Source organism: Atractosteus spatula, chromosome 6 (genome assembly GCF_055471065.1).
Source record: "Atractosteus spatula isolate fAtrSpa1 chromosome 6, fAtrSpa1.hap1, whole genome shotgun sequence".
In the NCBI taxonomy this organism is placed as follows: Eukaryota; Metazoa; Chordata; class Actinopteri; order Semionotiformes; family Lepisosteidae; genus Atractosteus; species Atractosteus spatula.
This window is the reverse complement of record NC_142711.1, coordinates 4,240,681-4,259,960: the sequence shown is the minus strand read 5'-3', so window position 1 is coordinate 4,259,960 and position 19,280 is coordinate 4,240,681. Positions and strand designations below refer to the sequence as shown.

The window sequence follows — 19,280 nt, the reverse complement described above, 5'->3', positions numbered from 1 at the left end:
CATGACCCAAAGCAAGAGGACCGCTAAACTGGAGTGGCTTAGTCAAAGTCCTGCCTGGAATCCTACTGAAAAACTCTGGAAAGACTTGAAAACCTCTGTCCATAAGTGAACCGCAGGCAGCTGGAGAAGAGCCCAGTCCTGAGCCAGCCTGCCCGAGAAGAAATGGCAAACATTGCACCATGCCAGCGTGCAAAAGTGGTGGAGCCCTACAATGAGTGGTCCAGTAGGTGGAACTGCTGGAAAGACACTCCGACCAAACACGAGTTCAGACTCGGAATACTTGTGCCACTTGTACTTGTATTTCAGTTTTTCTCAATAGTGTCTGCTGACATTTACTGTAGCTTCTTACCCTTGGAAGTCTTCAGTTTGAGCATTCAGATTTTGAAATAATTACTTTTAAAAAGTATACATCATTTTGTCATTTCACAAAATGGGTTAATATTCAATCAATCTGAAAGTTTTTATAAGACACAATCTCCATTATTAGAACCATCTGGGTTTTTTTTTGTTTTGTTTTTGAAGTAAGATTATTTGAAGATGAAGTGCAGGCTTTATTATTTGCAAGTCAACTAAGTTGCAGCTGTGTGAATCTAAATCCACATTATTTTCATTAATTCAAGGCAAAGTTCCCTCTAATTTTTAATGGCCTGTGTGCGCAAAAATGTCAAGTTGTGCAAATGTTTTCCCCAGTGACAAAAACGTGTCACTAAATTGAGTGTATGTAAAATCGTAAACCTGAAAGATTTTTTGTAAATATAGTCATTCTCATAGAAACAGAGAGATCTAAAAGACCAGGACAGGAACTCAAGACGCCCAGTCATAGAGACTGAGTGTGGAGCGAGCATGAGCAGGGAGGTACGAGACCATGAGAGCAGAGATATCGATGATTGAGTAATGATAATAATGCACACAGCCAAGTTGGGCCTCTCGCAGCCAGTCGTGTGGTCAATTTAGCATGTTTCAATTGATGACCTTGTTTGTTTTATTATTATCATATTATCATATATATTTAATTTTTTGTGCACAGTTCAATTTCCTATGTGCACTGATTTCATAGCCTGTGTGCACGCACACACGCGCGCAGCTTAGAGGGAACATTGCTTCAAGGTTTAGTTGAACAATTGATGGAACTGTATATTCCTTATTTAAAATCAAAAGTGAATTTAGAAGGATATCTCCCAAATATCAGCTGACATTTTAATACTTAAAGGTTTTAAAAATGAAAACAGCCAATTTGTTTTGTAACCCTCAGAGGCAATTACACGAATCACAACAGCAATAATGGTTTCAGCAAAGAAAATATGCTTTGTCTTTTGCTTAAGATTTACTGATCTTAGTAAGAAGTTTTTAGCAGGCACCTCTGTTAATTTGTTCACAAGGAATAACAACACCAAAGAATTCAATGCTAAGAGCCAGATCAACCGCAGGATGAGGAGGCTGTCACCCCCAAGCAGAGTAAGGAGTGACTAAGGGGCAGCTGCACAGGTGGAGATGGGGTGGAAGAGACATAAGACAGAAATGTGCAAAGACAGGTCTACTCATGGTATATAAATGACATCAAGACTCAATGATTTATAACACCTGAGGTGGAAGTAACTTGGCCTTTGTCATCCCTTTTTAACTTCAGTTAAGATCTCCATTTAACTATATTTAATTCAATGTATAACAGGTCTCATCTCCTACAATAAGACTGATTATGTCAAAGTCCACACCCTCAGAGGCCCCGTGGTAGGGGCCAGGCCTATTGGCATAGAGTGGTTGGTGTTTCTTTGGGTTGTGTGGGTCCAAGTTGTTGGAGATGGAGTTTCCAGTCTAGGGCCTGATCCAGCTCACTGCAAATATTAACCAAGAAAATATCAAAGGAAAAAATGCAACAGAGAATAATCTTAGGACCTGGAAAACTATTTCAGTTTCTGTTCAACATTAATTGGTCACTATGGTAACCATACTTGAATGCAGAAATCACTACTCAATTAACTTTCAATTTATTTTTTCTTTGGTAATTTAGAGAAGCCTTTCATTGCCTGACTCATTGTAGCAGACTGTTGTAAACACATTTCCAGAAGCTTCTGTTGAGCGTGAAGAGTAAGTAACCAGTTTCATTTTAACATTTTCATTCCTTGCATTAAAATGTTCTAATGCAGAAAATCTGCACCTGTCATTCAGATTACCCCATGCATGAAAAGAAAACAGTTTTAAAAAAAGCTCTTTTCATCTGTATTTAATAAAACAGGAACAAACATTGCTTCTGAGAGCTTCTGTTTTTATTTCCAGAGACTAGTCTACTCAATACGTTTGCCTGGTGTTGCTGAATAAGGCAACTGCAATGTATGAGACATACAGTACAGTACACAGATAAGTCCTTCACACTCTAAAAAAAATCAGGGATTGTGGGCTCTATTTCAACAAACCGCTTTTATGGTAGGGATCAGACAGGCAGGTAGAGTACGTGGACCTGAATGCAGCTCAATAGGATTTTAAATCACTTTCTGTGTAATTCTATGGTTCCGGATGAGCATCTCAAAACTTTGTTGTTGAAAATTCTTTATAGAATATGCCTGAAAATACCATAAGTCAACATTTTAGCACAACCTTCATTTTCATTTATACTCATTAAGAAACACGTTTTTATAAGTGCACCATGAAGATGCCTTTGAGATGTACACTTAGGAAGAAAAACCTTTAGAGCAATGTAAAATGTCCTATTGAGCAGCAATACCCAGGGAACCAACTCTTTCTGGGTCCCTCCTGACACCACGACCCTCTAAAGATAAGCAGGTACCAAAAATCACCAGTGGAAAAACAGACATCGTGGAGCATCATGGTAATTATGTATTAGACCATGGATAGCCTAATATAGCACCTTTCACATTCACTCCTGCTTCATATAAACAATAGCTTTTTGATATGACCCTCTCTAGTACAAGCAGGCTAAAAAAATAGATGCAATGTTTTTGTACAAAGCAACAGTTTGAAAAAAGTCACGAAATGCAAAGAGAATACCTGACAAGCTGTTGTCTTTTGCCATGTGCTGTGCCAGTAGTTGACTTTAATGTCAGCCACAACAGTCTCTTTCCAAACCCAAATCCAGTGGAGGTGCCATTACAGTGCTCTTACTGCTGCAGCAAATGATGCAGATGGGCTCAGACAGATCAAAAGCATGGAGTGAGTGCCAGTGGACACCTGGCAGATGATAGGATTAGACTCTCAAGGTCACCTCAAGAGTCAGGGACTGAGCCCTCAAGTAAGTATTCACATGTAAATAATGCAACTCTCTCTCTCTTTCCTAGCGTTAATCCCGCATCAGCAGGGTCCGCTTGTCGGCACACCAGTCTCCATTTGGTGGTTTGAACCAAATCTTTGAGCTGACGTTGCCATTAACTGCGACTGAGAAAATACTCCAACTGGCGCATCCCTCCGCCTGCCATCGGAGTGGGAAAGGGGGGGGAGGAGAACAAAGTAATGTAGCCAATCAATTCATTGAGGGGGATTATTAGGAGGCATGGGAAATTTGGCCAGGACGCCGGGGTTACACCCCTACATGTAAATAATGCAACTGCATGCATATATAGTATGGGTCTGCAGGAAACAAGGGTTTCCATTAGAAACGAAGCATTATGTCTTCTAAAATGGTTATTGTGTCTTGGCACCTACTCAATCAAAAGCAAACTATGGTGTTTATGAACATAGGTTCTTTCGCTTACTGAATTAAATACTAAATCAAAACAAAAATCAGATCTTACCCTCTCCCAGAATGCTGAGCTCAGCTGGAGCATGTTAGCAGGTCTTGGTCAATTTCTAGTTAAAGTTGATCATCCTGATTTCTTAAAGACAGCCAGCTCTTGGTCCTAACATGTTTGAGATTTTCAACAGCTACTGTATATAAAATACAAACTGAAAGAGCAGACAGAAATTTTAGACTTAGAAAAATAGAAAGTCAGATGACAAAGATAAGTCTTTAATTCAAATTCAGTTGCTTAACAGGGACTGTTAAATGTGTTTTTACCACTTTACAGAGCCAATTGTTTTAGAAGTAAATTAGTATATCTTATAGGTTTATGCAGTTACCTTATAAGATATACTGAGGACAGCAGGACAAACTATATATGAAAAATATTAATATTAATCGATTGATAAGATTCAATTAAAGAGACTAAAGGTACAAGATTTAAGTTTTTTCTGTTAAAGAAGAAACCTATTGACATTTATGAAAGAAAATGTAAGAATCCTAGTTATTTAACAACAATTTCACATAAGAAAACAATAGTGACAGTGTTCAGGCCAGCTCATTCAAAGGTCTGCAGCTCAGCTCAACTTATATCCTCTCTGCCTCGTTTCCCCAGCCTGCAGGTCTGCTTGCTGTTCTCCTCTGGTTTCCACTCTTCCTGGTGGCTTGATCACAGCCAGGTTGGTGGCTCTGTGCCTAAGGATCTGTGCCTGTGGCTGGAAGGCTGCTGGTTCGTATCCCGCGGCCGGCAGAGGAATCCTACTCCGTTGGGCCCCTGAGCAAGGCCCTTAACCTCAGCTGCTCCAGGGGCGCCGTATAAATGGCTGATCCTGCGCTCTGACCCCCAGCTTCTCTCCCTGTCTGTGTGTCTCACGGAGAGTAAGCTGGAGTATGTGAAAAGATGAATTCCTAATGTAAGAAAGTGTATATGCTGATAAAGTGATATTATCTTCTCCAGGCTTTCTCCTGCCTCCAACCTCTCATCTGTTACTTCATATCTCATTAAATTGTTCTTTGCTTGGCATGGTCAGTAAACGTTTCCAAGAGCAGAGGTGTGAAACTGGTGTTCTGGTTAAATTACAGCCTTGTCTTGCACCATCTGGCCTGCCTCAAGTCCCCCTAAATTCAATTAGTGATGCAAATTCTCACGTCTCCATGGGATCTGCTGTATAGAGGGGCTGCTGACAACATGCTCTTCTTATATATACAGTAAATTAAACAGCTGCATTGTATTCTTAAACACAAAGTTGTAATTGTTCAATGGGTCTGACGTCAGGCTGCCTGACAGCGCTGGGGCCCTGGGTTCAATTCCAGACCTGGGGTGCTGTCTGTGTGGAGTTTGCATGTTCTGCCCGTTTTTGCACGGGTGTCCTCTGGGCGCTCCAGTTTCCTCCCACAGTCAAAGACATACTGGTAGGTTAATTGGGTTCTGGGGAACCTGGCCCTGGTGTGGGGGTGTCTGTGTGCCCTGCGATGGGCCGTCGTCCCGTCCAGGGTGTACCCCACCTTGCGCTCATTAGTCGTTGGGCAAGAGAAACAGGACGTGCTGGTAGGCGGGCTTCCGGGCGTCCATCTTCCAAAGCTGAGCCCAGATTGGCAGGAATGTCTGGCTCTTATAGGACGGGGGCAGGAACCGGAGGCAGGTGCAGGAGATCAGGAAAACGAGGAAGGGCTGGAGCATCCTTAAGAGGAGGGGTTTAGGATCGTGACAATCTTATCTCTTAACCCTGGAATCTCATCAGAGGCAACAGGATCATGACAGTCATTTTATAACTACACATCTAATTCCTACATGCAATGAATTAAGATTCAATTGACCCTTGAAGGCTACGGTGTTGAAACATCAAAGAGCATTCATTACAAGCATGTCCACGTGAGAAACGTGAGGAGGTGTAAATATTTGTTTTTGTTTCCAGTTAAGCTAACTAGGAGTGGTCTTGCATTTAGAAAGCAGAAAGCTGTTTTTCCCAGCAGAGCAGTGTGGGAACAGAGCAGATGGCGGAGTGTAGTAGGAGACACCACTGCAGAGACAGCCATTAGGAGCACTATAGTGGAAACTGTGGCTGTTGTCATAGCAACAGAACCTCTGCAATCCTCACACATGTTCTGCAGCAAGTCCTAAAGTTTTACCGGGAGAGACTTTTATATTAAATCCTCAAGGTGAGAAGAGAAAATGTCATTTTTTAGCGAAGTCCCGTGACAAACAAAATTAAGGTCAAAATGTTTAAAGGCCATTGGTTCCTCATGTGGTAACTGGTTCCATTTATCCTCGTGGAGAAGTACTGCCTTTTGAGGTTTCTTGGATTGAGCACCAGGTCTATAGCGCTCGGTTTCGCGTATTGAGAAAGGCACACCATAGGTTCATTTTCTTGTTCCAATGTGCTGCCAACAGCGTGCAGCTGCCCTGTCTGCAACGCTACCCCCTGCCTGCGACACTGGATTCTTTATTACCAGAGGAGCTGCACAAAGAGGGAAGCGAGCAATGTGAAACAGGAGCCCCCACACATCCACAAGGACAGGAGAGCCTCAGCTCGATAGGACGGTGGAGTACAGCCCCCACAGCAGGTCACCCCCCCGAAAGACAACTCTCCTCGAGTCCGTTGTGCACAGTCCCCCTTCGGGGCTCGACTCTCGATGACGCTGACTGTGCGGGTTCTCCTCTCGTGTGCGAATAAAGAGCAGGCGGGCTCACTCGCTTCGCCACGTCGCCACGAGGGGTTCAGCCAGGACCTGACACGTCCACCTTCAGATCGACCAGGGAAAATGAATCTGGTGACTTTAAATGAGGCTCCCATGTCTTTACACTGGGTTGTGTTTTTTGCGGCGGGTCTTCACACATTCCAACCATAAAATGTCGGTTGCCATTGTTTCCTTGTTGACTTCTACATTGTCTACTGTGTGTTTGTATATTGTCTTGTTGCACTGTTTACACTTTGTTTTCTACACTTTTTTTCTTCGAGAGACTTTTCTGGAAGTAAGAATTCCATTTTGCCAGTACATGTACCGGTTACACATGGCAATAAAGTTCAGGTTACAGTTCAAATCTGAAACTGAAAACAAAAAAAGACAGAATAAGCACTAAACCTTTAAGATTTTGTTAGATTCCAACACAAAAGAGAAATGTCAGTATTCACAGACATCATAGGCATAGGCATCATAGGCATTCTTATTAATAATTAATAATTATTATATTATGTGCAACAAATACCTATGTACAGTCCCAGATTCAAAAAAACTGTCAGGCCCATCAAAGCTCATATTTCCAAACTACTTTATCACAGTATCCAACTTAATTTAAGATTCAAAGACTTCCTGAGGCATCTCAAACAGTAAACACTGTGTAAAAATGTATTATTCCCTTGTATATTTCAGTAGGATTGCCCTGGATAGCTCTATTGGTAGAACATGAGACTCATAATCTCAGGGTAGCGGGTTCGTGTCCCACGTCGGGCGCCAGGTCCTCCATGCTGGAGGCTGGGCACAAGGCTAACAGCCCTGTCCTGTAAAACACTAATGTTACGGAAACAGCAACAGGATGATGCTGCCCCTAAGTGCCAGAAGGCATAAACGGGCAAACATACATCCATATTTCAGTAGGTTTCCATTTGCATCATCAGATAATGCAGGATAAACAATATGATTCAGCCTCACTCGTTCCTTTCGGTGTCTTGAGGCCCTCAGTCAAGTCTTCCGAGTCTGAATAGATTTACAGTGGCATGCCGCATCTAAATCATGCACACGCCAAAGAGACCTGGACGCCATCCAAACCTGCTGATTTCTGATGAAACCGTTGGATGTGCTTAGAGTCACAGTCAACATTTCCGTATTTTCATCGAAACACTTACACGTGCCGAGCAGCCAAATCAGAGCGATAGTGACTTGTGCCTCATATGTTCCTACTTAACACACATTAATCAGGCCAAATTAGCTATTGGAATTTTAAGCTGCTAGCCAAAAGCAGAGTGGCATGGTAGCGCAGTGCTCAGCAGTACTGCCTTGCAGTGCTGGGGCCCTGGGTTCAATTCTGGCCCGGTGGTACTGTCTGCAGGGAGTTTGCATGTTGCTCTGGGAATGCTGGTTCCTCCCACAGTCCAAAGGCCTACTGGTAGGTGTAGTGGCTTCTGGGAAAATTGGTGCTGTGTACATGTTTGCCCTGTGATGGACTGGTGTCCCATCTAGGGCCTGTTCTTTCTGGTGCCTGTTGCTTGCTGGGTCAGGCTCCTGCTGCTCCATGACCCTTTGTTGATAAAGAAGTCAGAGAAATGGAGAAAGAAGTTGGACAGACATGCGCTCTGACACATCAGGGCATGACCAATGAATACCAATGTCTTTAACAGTTTTCAGATTTCTTACACAGCACCTAGATCAATTTATTAGAAAAAAAATGCTCTTTGGCTAAAGAGAAATGAAAGCTTGGAAATTTTAAGCAGGGAACTGATCAGTGTGTAGCTGTTTGTTTCGGAGGATCACAGCTCAAAAATACAATCCCCAAAATGTATAAGTTTTCATTATCTCTCATTACGCTAAGGATTCCTGTAAGTAATACTTGAATAAGTGGCTCTTTCTAGAAGTTGCAGAAAATGTTGTTTTTTTTTAAATGGCAGAATTATCTAATCAGTGTAAAATACGTTTTCACTCACCAGTCGTGCACAATGGCTCAGTAAATAATCCTGGACCTCTGCAGGCAGCAAGAAGATCAGAAGCAGAAGCACGGTGTGGCACATATTCCCTAAGGTATAAGGTTTTTTTTTCACCTCCATCCTGTCTCAGCCCATTCCTCTAACACGATCGCTTTCAGCTGAGGCGGTGATATACAAGCTTGAATGAGTTTTTGAAACTTTTAGTTTATAGGGAAACAGTGTGGCCTGGGGTATTCATCACCATTAAGAAAGATAAAGCATTAGTCCACAGGCAGGAAAACTCATGAGGAAAGGATAATATAATATCCTGTTGGTATATAGTAAGTGAACATGCTTTTGCAGGAAACCATACTGATCATCATGCTCAGATATTAATAATGGCTCTTGAAACTTGTTAACTGATTTATCTTGCTGAAGTAATGTCTTCCCGTTTTGGTTTCAAAGTGGCTGTTCGATTGATTCAGTATTTGTATTTGTATCTTTCAATGAAGCCCCTAGCTGCAGACATTGTTTTGCACCTATATCCTATTTCACCTCTGACGGCCACGACCACTCTAATCTCTCCGTCTGTGTTCTCAAAGATGGTTTTCTGAACTCATACATCAGAAAGACCACCGAAACCAAAATTATTCTGCAGCTAGGATCACACCTTCCCCCTTCTCTTAACGACAGATTACTTTTCTTCTAAATTCTCTCTATTCATTGGAAGTTTCATTTCACACCTCTGTTCACCTATCCTGACTTCACACCTCCTGACTGGCCTCTCTTTCTGTCCCCTGCTTCCCGCCTCTCGCTCCTCCTCTCTCCCAGCCTTTATTCTCCCGCTACATTACCTTTGCCTACTGCCCTGTCTCTCTCACACCTGAAGAAGGCCCCACGGCCGAAACGTTGTGTTTTCTTTCTTCTTTTTTTCAGCATGGAATAAACCTATTACTTGTTCCTTTGCAGCCTACACATGCTGATGCAGCTACCCACCTGAACTATAAATTCTATACTATCCATAGGTGTTGAAAATAAAGGTAAACGTTAACGTCTGTTAAATTTTATTTTTATTATAATGTACATATTGTTATTCCCAGTTGTTGTCGGGCAATGGGCTTGCTGGCAAATGTCTTGGCACTCTTTAATGAAGGTCAAACTCTAAACTCTAAAGTGGCATCACACTGTCACATAGGTGACAATATATGCTCCAGGCCAGCTCATGGGCTCACGTCTTTTTCATGAGAGCCAAGCTGTGTATGATGCCTGCAACTGCCAAGACGTTGCAAGAAATACAAGAAGACGAAACAATTTGGTAATCCTGACCCCTCCCACCGGCCACATACACTGATCAGCACGGAAAAACAGCTGAGCCGCTGGTAACGTCCTTTTCAACAGACCTTGTACTGGGACCTGCTTATAATCTCTGGAAGTCTGGTGTGTTGCAGTATTGACAGATCAAGAACAGCAGCGTGATATCATTAAAGCAGTTTAAGATGTACATTGCAAGAAAAATAATGGCACTTGAGATGCTTGTTTGTTGCACTTTCCCTGATTTTTTCATGTGATCCTTCTGAAAACCGACAGTCTCTGCTCTTTAATCTATGTAAGCGATTGCAGCTGCACACCAGGAGACTGAATGTTTTTCTGTGTGATGTGCGGTATGATCTCTCCCATCGGTGAAAACGTTCGGTGCAGACCAGCACGGCTATATTCAACCTTAAAATAAATATCTAAATCACACATATTGAAGAAAATAAATCTGTGAATAAAACTGTACATCGATGAGGTTTTCTTTATTCGATTGAAGTGTTACCCTAGTGTTATTCCCAGTCTGCAGTTTGCCTTAAGCCTTTTATTCCTGTTAAACTTTTTTTAACTTGACTAAACTCCTAGTTTCACCGCTTAGAAAGTTGCAATTTATTCGATTATCAAATGTTATAGGTAACAACGTAACACAGCAAGCTGGTTTAAACAGGTATATGTGTGCAACAAACTAGCATGTACAGTGCTAAAATACTGTACTAGAAAGTAAAAACCATTCTGTGATCTTGCATTCCTCTTAAAGCTCAACATTTTCTGTTGTGTGTTTGTAGTTGTGCACTGGAGCACAATAAATCTCCACTGCCAGCTGTTTCCTTCTCCAGCTGTCTTATTTTTACATTTCTTTTGCTACAGAGTTTCGTTCATCCAGCTATGTTGGCATCATCTGCAAACCTAATCCATGCCCTTGCCACACTAGAATCCATATCTTTGCTATGGGAAGATGATAATAATAATGATTTCTCACACTTTTATAGCACTTTCCTGGACACCCCACTCAAAGCTCTTTACAGTAATGGGGATTCCTCTCCACTCCCCACACACCAGCTCTCAGTGGGGAGGAGAGCAGAGTGATGAAGCCAGTTCAGAGAGGGGGATTATTAGGAGGCCATGACTGGTAAGGGCTAATGGGATATTTGGCCCAGACGCTGGGGTTACGCCCCTACTGTTTTCAAGAAGCGCCCTGGTATCTTTAATGACCACAGAGAGTTAGGACCTCGGTTTTACATCTCATCTGAAAGATGGCATCTTTTTACAGTATGTTGTCCCCATCACTATACTGGGGCATTAGAATCCACACAGAGTGTAGGGTGAGTGCCCCCTACTGCCCCACTGACACCTCTTCCAGCAGCAGCCTTAGTTTTTCCCAGGAGGTCTCCCCTCCAGGTACTGGCCAAGCTCACACCTGAGCTCCAGTGGGCTGCCAGCAGTGAGCTGCAGGGTGACATGGCTGCTGGCTCATCCACTGCAGCACCCTAATGGAAGCACAAATCCCTGATCTGCACTCTCAGCTCTCTATCCAGGAGCCCATTCCCAATACAAGTATTCATGCTGGTTTGCGCCCCCGCAGCCTCCAGTTCAGTGTTTGAAGGCATTTCCTGTGTCGAGGCGTTCGCCAGAGCACAGGCGGAGCGCTCCGATCCTGGCCCGTCGGCTCTGAACCCGGGGTGGAATCTCACTAAACTCCTGCCACCCGTCCTCCACTGCCTGCATCCCTGTCCTGTCCCGTCTGTCAGCACCCCGATGCTCTTCCTCAAGATCCATTCGCGTTCAGGTTCAAAGTATAACTAATACAATGAATGCAGACAGTTTCAACAAAAGAGTAACTGGTCAGCTCATTCTGTGCAGGTTAAAAATAACTACATTATTTAAATACTATTTTAAAAATGAAAATAACTAAATACAATATAGTACATGACTGTTTTATTTGTGTTTTTATTTGGATTTGTATTAAGGATCGTACAGTGTGCAATTTATAAAAGAGAAAACACCGACCCACTGTGTGTATTGGTACATTCATATTGATTAAAAACAACATTTATAAACAAAACTGAGATTTCTACATAGTAAAATGAACAATCAACACAATGGAATTAAACGCTGGCGAAGCCTGTCACCAGGCCTGCTGCTTCAGGCAAGGGAGGCGTGAGGGCACATTCTTCCCTGTGTGAAACACAACTGAGTCTTCTTGTAGGGCTGACTGGTCAGAAAGGCCCGATCTTCTTTCTGTAAGCCGACCTGGAAAGAGAAGTGACCACCTTCTCAGGCGGCTGCTTCGGACCTCTGGCTGGAGAGGACTTCTACAACTCTGGGATCAGCCAGGGTGGAGAGGTCTCCCAAGTCTTTCTCACCGCGGGCGATCTGTCTCAGGACACGTCTCAGTATCTTCCCTGCGGTCACAGGGAACACAGGTACTGTAAGTGAACCGTCCTTAAGGTGAACTGCCCATCTATTGCATCACCTGTGCAGTATATTCCTTTTTTAATATTTATTACACGATTCAATCTAGTGTAATCTATTTAGTGTAATCAATCTGTATATCTGGGATTACAATCCACTTACACTACAGTGTGTAGTCCTGTGTGCCACAAGTGAACAAATTACACAGCAATAGTTGGTGCCAGTTGGTTACCTTTTGCTTGATTGTTCATTAAGCTGTCAAGCAGCTTATTTATTTTTAAATAGCTACAGGACTACTTTATTGTAAAATTAACAGTACAATTTAAAAAATGAAAAGGAATGCAAAGGCAAAAAGGCTACAAATAATGTGGAAGTTCCAGACTGAAGTTGTCTAATGCTGTCTAAACTCAAGATTAGATCTTGGGTTTTCTCTTCATACAGCACCATGCTGCTGAGCTCTGCTCCTAATTCACCCTCCAATAACAAATCATGTCTAAGTCTTGCTGCAGATTTCCATGTGTTGTAGTAAAATCTGAAATGCCAGGTTCACTTTATTATAACAAATTGATCAATTAAATTCACATTTGTTCACTAACCTGAAATGCCACTTTCGGCATTTCTTTTTCACACAAAGGGTTGCGGAGCTCCTGAAAAAGCTACTTAGCAGAGACGTTAAAACCAGCACACCCCGGCTTCTTTCAAGGACCAGCTGGACAAGCTCATCAGCCCAGTTCGGTACTTGCAATCAGACAGGCTACAGCAGGGGGGCTGAACAGTCTCCTCACCCTGTCTCATTTCCTATATTCTCATGGGAGCCTGCACATGCTGGGGTACCACCTGCCAGAGTCTCCCGGAAGCACACACACACTGTACTGCAGACATCAGTGACATGACAAAGCTTATAGGCTACCTGAGCGTGTTTTGGGCAGTGCTGGTGCATTCTGGATAAAGTCCGGTGTTGCTATCGGCCCAATTTTCTCTCGTACTAAAGAGGATTGAAATAATACACAATATTATTATTATTATTAAAATAAAATAATACACTAGACTATACAGTATAATAATAGACTACATAAAATAATACACTAATACAATAATTATAAATATAAAATAATACATTTAGCGCTTCTCTTTCGTGTCTTTGTGGATTAAGGTAATGCTGTTTTACACAAAGATTCCAAGGCTGAAACACCACTGAAATTGTGTACCACCTACAGGCACCTTCACCTTGTAGTGTGTAGATATAGGAGAAAGTCCCCCGTTTCTGTTTACTTTTACTCTGTGAAACAAAACCCCCCACAGCGAGTAAGAGTCGGCATGCAGGTGATCCCCCGTGGAGTGCGTCTTTATTTGAACATAGAAACCCCCGAGGCTGAGCTCGGTAAACACATTTGTCTCCTCAGACACCTGGGCCGATGCCCACACGTCGCCCCCCGGAGCTGCAGGGCTGTACCTTGTCTCTTCAGTCCTTCTACCAAAGCGTGGCTGAAGTCCGTCCCGTCTTTCAGGGTAATGAAGCAGTAGAGGCACTCCCCCTTCACGGCGTGGGGGCGGCTGACCACAGCGGCCTCGGCCACCGCCTGGTGCTCCATCAGGGCGGCCTCCACCTCCGCGGTGCTCAGCAGGTGGCCTGGGGGCCCAGGACAGGGCAACGCGTTAGTGTCGCCCATTGAGGAGCACCACTGCTGAGATGACACTGATGTCAAGCCACTGCCGCTGCAGACAGCCCCTACGAAACACTCTCGGAGGCTACAGGCGAATCGGCTTCATCGCTCTGCTCTCCTCCCCACTGAGAGCTGGTGTGTGGGGAGCGGACCGGAGCATCATCCAGGTGGGGCTGCACATTGGTGGTAGCAGTGGGATTCCCCATTAACTGTAAAGTGCTTTGAGTGGAGTGTCCAGAAAAGCGCTATATAAGTGAAAGCAATTATTATTATTATTATTGAGGCACAATCCAGGGTGATTTCTTCAGGTGAAGCCACTACAGAAATGCTTTCAATTCACATCATGCCTTTGAATCCTTACCAGACACATTCAGCATGTCATCGATTCTCCCAGTGATCCAGTAATACCCATCCTTATCTCTCCTGCAGCCTGGAAGAAAATGACCAATATGACCACATTTTATTTGGAATTTTTCCAAATTGCTCATGGTAGGTTACAGATACAACGTCCCAGAGATGAGGTTGGTAAGAAGACAACGAATTATAGTTTTTTTTTTAGTTCACGAACAGGCAGTGGGTGAGCTGCACTTTGGATAGATTACAAAGAAATACAGCTACTTATTTTCCCTCGTGAAAAGTCACGTCTCGGCAACGTTTCCAGAAACTCTAATACCAGTTGTATTCACAAGACAATTCCACTTGTTCTCTTCTATTTTCCAATCTAGCCAGTAAACACAAAGTTTTGGCTGTGAAGCCTTCTTCGGGTGTTGACACCTCTTTTCAGCAGGGAATAAACCTATTACTTGTTCCTTTGCAGCCTACGCATGCTGACGCAGCTCCCCACCTGAACCACTAAAGACTAAAAAGGTTCCGTTCTTTTAGCCTGTCAGTATAGAACATTCCTTTAAGCCCAGGAATGTATCTGGTTGTTCTTCTCTGGACTGATTTCAGAGCAACAGTATGTTGTTTTGTAAAGTGGTGGCCAACAGCACATCACCAGAACGTCAGCATACACACTATTCTTAAATGCCCTCTAAACAACTAACAGGATACAGCTGTTCAGCTCAGCCGTTGAAGATGATACCATCACTTCTAACACGAAACAGATGGATCAGATCTCTGGATGAATTAGCTATTAAAAAACAAAACAAATAAAATGGGTCAAATGGCCACCACTTGTATGCAAACTTTCTGGTTTCTAATCTAATATCTGTTTTAATCTAAAAAGAAAACTGATCCTGATGGATGTTGCTTATCCTTTTCAAATTAAAAAAGGCCAAAAGAACAAGCACTTACCGTAGCTTTTGCAGCATTAACTAGGCTGGAGTGCTAGCCTGTCTCAGGTCTATGTCTATTCAACTCTAAAACTGATTTATACATCTTGACAGAACGGAGCAATAAGAGAAAGATACAGCTGGTGTTTTCCAGAGGACCGGAACTGGACAATACTTCCGAACAGAAGATCCAGACCGTCAGGCGTGGTGGAGGGAGTGTGATTTGGGTTTGGGCCCGACTTGCTGCCTCATGGGCCCGGACAGCCGGTCACCACAGACACAGAAGCCTCCCCTGTATCAGGAGGTCGTGGGGGAGAGTGTCGGGTGCTGGCCAGTGACCTGGAGCTGAACCGATAGTGGGTCTTGCAACAAGACAATGATACAAGTGGATCCACAAAACGAGGGCTGAACAGGAAGAAACTGTGCGTTTTGAATTGTCTAGACCTCAACCCCATCGAAAGCTCAGGGCAGAGCAACGTCACCAATGGGAAGCAGCTCTACAAGGAAGAATGGGCCAAAATTTCTAAAAGCCATTGCAAGAGACTAACAGGTACTTACAGGAAAGCTCTAGTTCAGTGAGCTGTTACTGTAAGGTTCACAGACTTATTCACATGAGGATATTTGCTATTAAATGAATGAATGAATTATTATTAATTAATTATTAATCCAAATATATCTTATGTTATTATATTCTTAGTTGAATCGGGTCATCTTTTTGTTTTTACTGGGATTGTTTGTGGATCTAATTACATTTTAGGTCTACCCTACACGAAAATATGGACCAGTTTAGGAGGTTCACAAACTTTTTCTCTGCACTGCACATGATTATCTCCTACAGTACCATACGAGCACAGGAGTCGTGGCTCTGTGGTCAGCTGCTCTGCGTGACAGATGCAGCTGGGCGGGTATTCCTTTGGGAATGTGACTCGAGGCTCGTCAGGGGGAGCTCTGCAGTCACATGTCCCAGACTGAGTGTGGGACACACTTCCTCTGGGACAACAGGGACATGGTGAAGCCGGATCACATTTACGACTTTGAAAACCAAGTAACTCACCGTCGCCTGTGACATAATATCCTGGGAATTTTTTGAAGTAGGTCATCTCAAAGCGTTCGTGGTCTCCATACACTGTGCGCATTATGGCTGGCCAGGGCTGCCTGAAAACCTACAATGACACCACCTTTATATTATATAAATATATTTATATAGTTATAGCACCTTTTTTTTACAAAAATACACTACAGCACACAGAACAAACACCAAACGGATTATTACTGGCTAGAATTGGCTGGAAACGGGATATTGTTTGATTTAAATGAGATAACAGCATTGTGGTGAGAACAGGGGAAAAAATGATAAACTGACACTGGACCGGGGCAGTTTCAACTTTACAGAGGGCTAGGATGACATTTAATTTATTGCAAAGGTCAAAGAGCAAATAGATCCCAGTCTAAGTTGTTTCAGAGGCCACTTCCCACGGTTCAAATATCCTGAAGCTTCAGCCAGTTTCACACAGGACAGGATTACATGCAATGCCGCAGAACAACATAAACAACAGCATAAGAATAGCCACAGAGGAAAGGTCATTCATCTTGGTATCTGGTTCTTCACAGACTCTTGATCAATATGCATGACATGGCTTTGGCATTCTGTGGCCTGCAACCCCCATCATTTCTGGAGAGAAGTGCCTTTTCACTGCCTCAGTCTGCGTGTGTGTAACAGGGCTCGGTGGTAGAGAGCGTGTTAGAACAGCTCACATCTGTCACGGACGTCCAAAGGGACTAACCGTGGGGAGCAGGAGAGCAGAAAAAGACCCATATGCGTAGCGGCGAGACGGGAAAAAGGCCTGGGCTCATAGTGCAAAGAGTTCAGGAATGCCGTATAGAAACCTATGCCCTCAGGGAGCGGACGTGGGGCGCCCTGGTGCTAGGCGGGTCTCAGGACATCCGAACGTCAATGCTGAGCGAGGACAGAGTGCAAGACCCGGAAATATATAGCCCAAGGGAAAGAGAGGGACCGGAAGGACAGCAGACCGGAAACTAGGGACAGGACAGAGAAGGAGCGCCCTCTGGCTGCAGAGGGCGTGACAACATCATCTCGCTTGAAATTTTAGAATACTGTAGGATGCTCCTGTGGCCAGAGAACCAGTAATTCGATGTAGAATAATGAACGCTTATATGACACAAGCAGCATATAGTTCGCTCTGCCTAGGCAGAGGTGTTTTTGTATGACTGTAGCCTGCCAACGAGTGTGACCGAATCTGGACAGGAGCTGAGCCGCACCGGCCGGGCGGTGTGCGCGCAGACACACAACGACAGAGCCACAGCAGAGTAACACCGTTACCAGGTAGCCTTCCGCCTCGCCTTCCAGCTCTTCCCCGTGTTCATTCAGGATAGCCGGCTGCACCCCGAAGAAGGGCAACGTCTGCAAAACACGTCATCACTGTGCAGGCTGCGGCCTCAATCTCGAAGCACCCGCCCCAGAGCCGCCGCTCGGCGAACCGGTTCGGCTCGGATACTTACCGCTGACCCGGGCTTCAGGGGAGTAGCGGAAGGTAATGGGGTCAGCACGTGACCCCCCTGGGGGCACAAGAAATAAAACAAAACAATTCACCTCTTACAGTCATTTTGGCGTGTAGCTCTGATTTTCAAACGACAACCTAATTCCACCGTTTTTTTTAAACCGACTGAATGTGTCCCCTGTGTCAGAAAGAAAATACTCTTTAATCTCATGGACATAGCCTTCGTAAATAAAGAGGCGATTTCCTCAATTTAAGGATTGAGTTCAATTTTTGATTCGCATTCAAATAATCTACCGGACAGAAACCTGTACTAAAATGAACATCTGAAGCTACACACATTAAAATGTCTTATAGACTTTTCTCCACGACACAGAAAGGCTGGCATGCAGCATTGCTTAAGAGGCTCGCTGTTGTCGGCTCTTATTTCTTTGTAAATACATTCAGCATGAGCTATTATTTTGTAAATTTTACACTCATACACCTGTAAAACCCAACAGTTCTACTGATAGAAATAAATACTTATTACTTGTCCTACAGTACCTATCTGAATGTGCAATGCGTCACATGCTACATTATAACATTTCTCTCGACTTTCTACAATATTCTGGGTTATTTGGAAATATATTCGAATTTTATTCCTCCCATTGTATTTAAATTTCAGTGTATTTCCCCCTGATTTAATCACTGAGCAAAAATGACACTTCACAGGGCCTTTTACTGTCTGCACGGAGCTTGAAGGAAAAGGCGTTGCTACACAGAGCCAAGTTTAATGAAAGCAGCACCACAGTAGTTTACTCACAGTTTCTGTCTGCCAGAAGGTATCCAAAACTGGACATCTCTTTTGTCCCACAACATTGTAAAACCACAGCCAGGCCTCTGGGTTAATAGGCTCTCCAACAGTGCCCAAGATTTTTAAAGAATCAAGGTTGAACCTTCAAGGAGAAAAAACAGAATGATGGATTAAATACACGAATTAAGCATATCCTCTAAAACAAACAGTTTGTATGGTATTTTAGAACAGACACACAGGCATAGTTTCTTAAACTACAAGTTTGCTAAATAATCTCATGAACAGCGAAGATGTGGTGTGTTAGCCCCTCTTCCTAGTGGGGATTCTGGGCAGGAGTGATCCTGTGCAGAGTCTCACTCCCTGTGAAAGTAAGTGCATGTGTGAGAGCTGAGCCAGCTCACTGCTAGCCTGGCGCTGGCACCAGTGCTCTCTGAATTGGGTTTCTGTTGCAAGGATGTTGTACGAGTTGTGGGCAAAGGCATCCTGGCAACATGATCATAATAGTGTCGCTGACAAACACCTGCAGAATAACTCATAAGATATATGAATAACGATGCTTATATGCTATAAACAGCATATAGAAAAGGTTTACAAGAGAGACATGGTTTGCGCGTTGAAGATCCATGTTGTGCTCAATGAGTATCTTCAGCTCCCCACTAGATGGCGCTCACTCATCACTGTCTATCGGGGCTTTATTTCCTGAGACGGTACAGCGGGGTCCTTGCAGTTACCAAAGCCCCAAGGAAAAAAAACAATTATTTTCAGCTAAGAAAACTGCGCATAACTGCAGGCGGAACTGGAGGGCTGTAAGCATTTTCGCTTTATTTTTTGACATTGCTGAATTTCGGTTTTAAATACCCCTCCCCCCCACCAGGTATTGATCATAACGATGGCTCCTGAAGGAAAGCTGGCAGCGGGGAAGCACGGGTCTGTGCCACAGCAGCTGTGCAAACAGGCACAAGCC

General features: G+C 43.6%; 1 protein-coding gene across 2 annotated transcripts in view; it reads right to left on the bottom strand.

The window, feature by feature from the left end:
- Positions 1–11,590: 11,590 nt before the first annotated feature.
- The window catches only part of acss2l (acyl-CoA synthetase short chain family member 2 like), a 30,624-nt gene continuing 22,934 nt past the window's right edge, over positions 11,591–19,280 (bottom strand). The window contains exons 12-19 of one of the 2 annotated variants that reach the window (XM_088918373.1): positions 18,326–18,458; positions 17,528–17,584; positions 17,349–17,429; positions 16,062–16,170; positions 14,095–14,163; positions 13,523–13,699; positions 12,980–13,054; positions 11,591–12,059 (exon numbers count right to left, since the gene is read on the bottom strand). In XM_088918373.1, coding sequence (XP_088774499.1) covers positions 11,932–12,059; positions 12,980–13,054; positions 13,523–13,699; positions 14,095–14,163; positions 16,062–16,170; positions 17,349–17,429; positions 17,528–17,584; positions 18,326–18,458 — 829 coding nt within the window. In that variant the 3' untranslated portion in view covers positions 11,591–11,931. The remainder of the gene's footprint in view (positions 12,060–12,979; positions 13,055–13,522; positions 13,700–14,094; positions 14,164–16,061; positions 16,171–17,348; positions 17,430–17,527; positions 17,585–18,325; positions 18,459–19,280) is intronic. The other variant, XM_088918374.1, reaches the window with a different exon arrangement.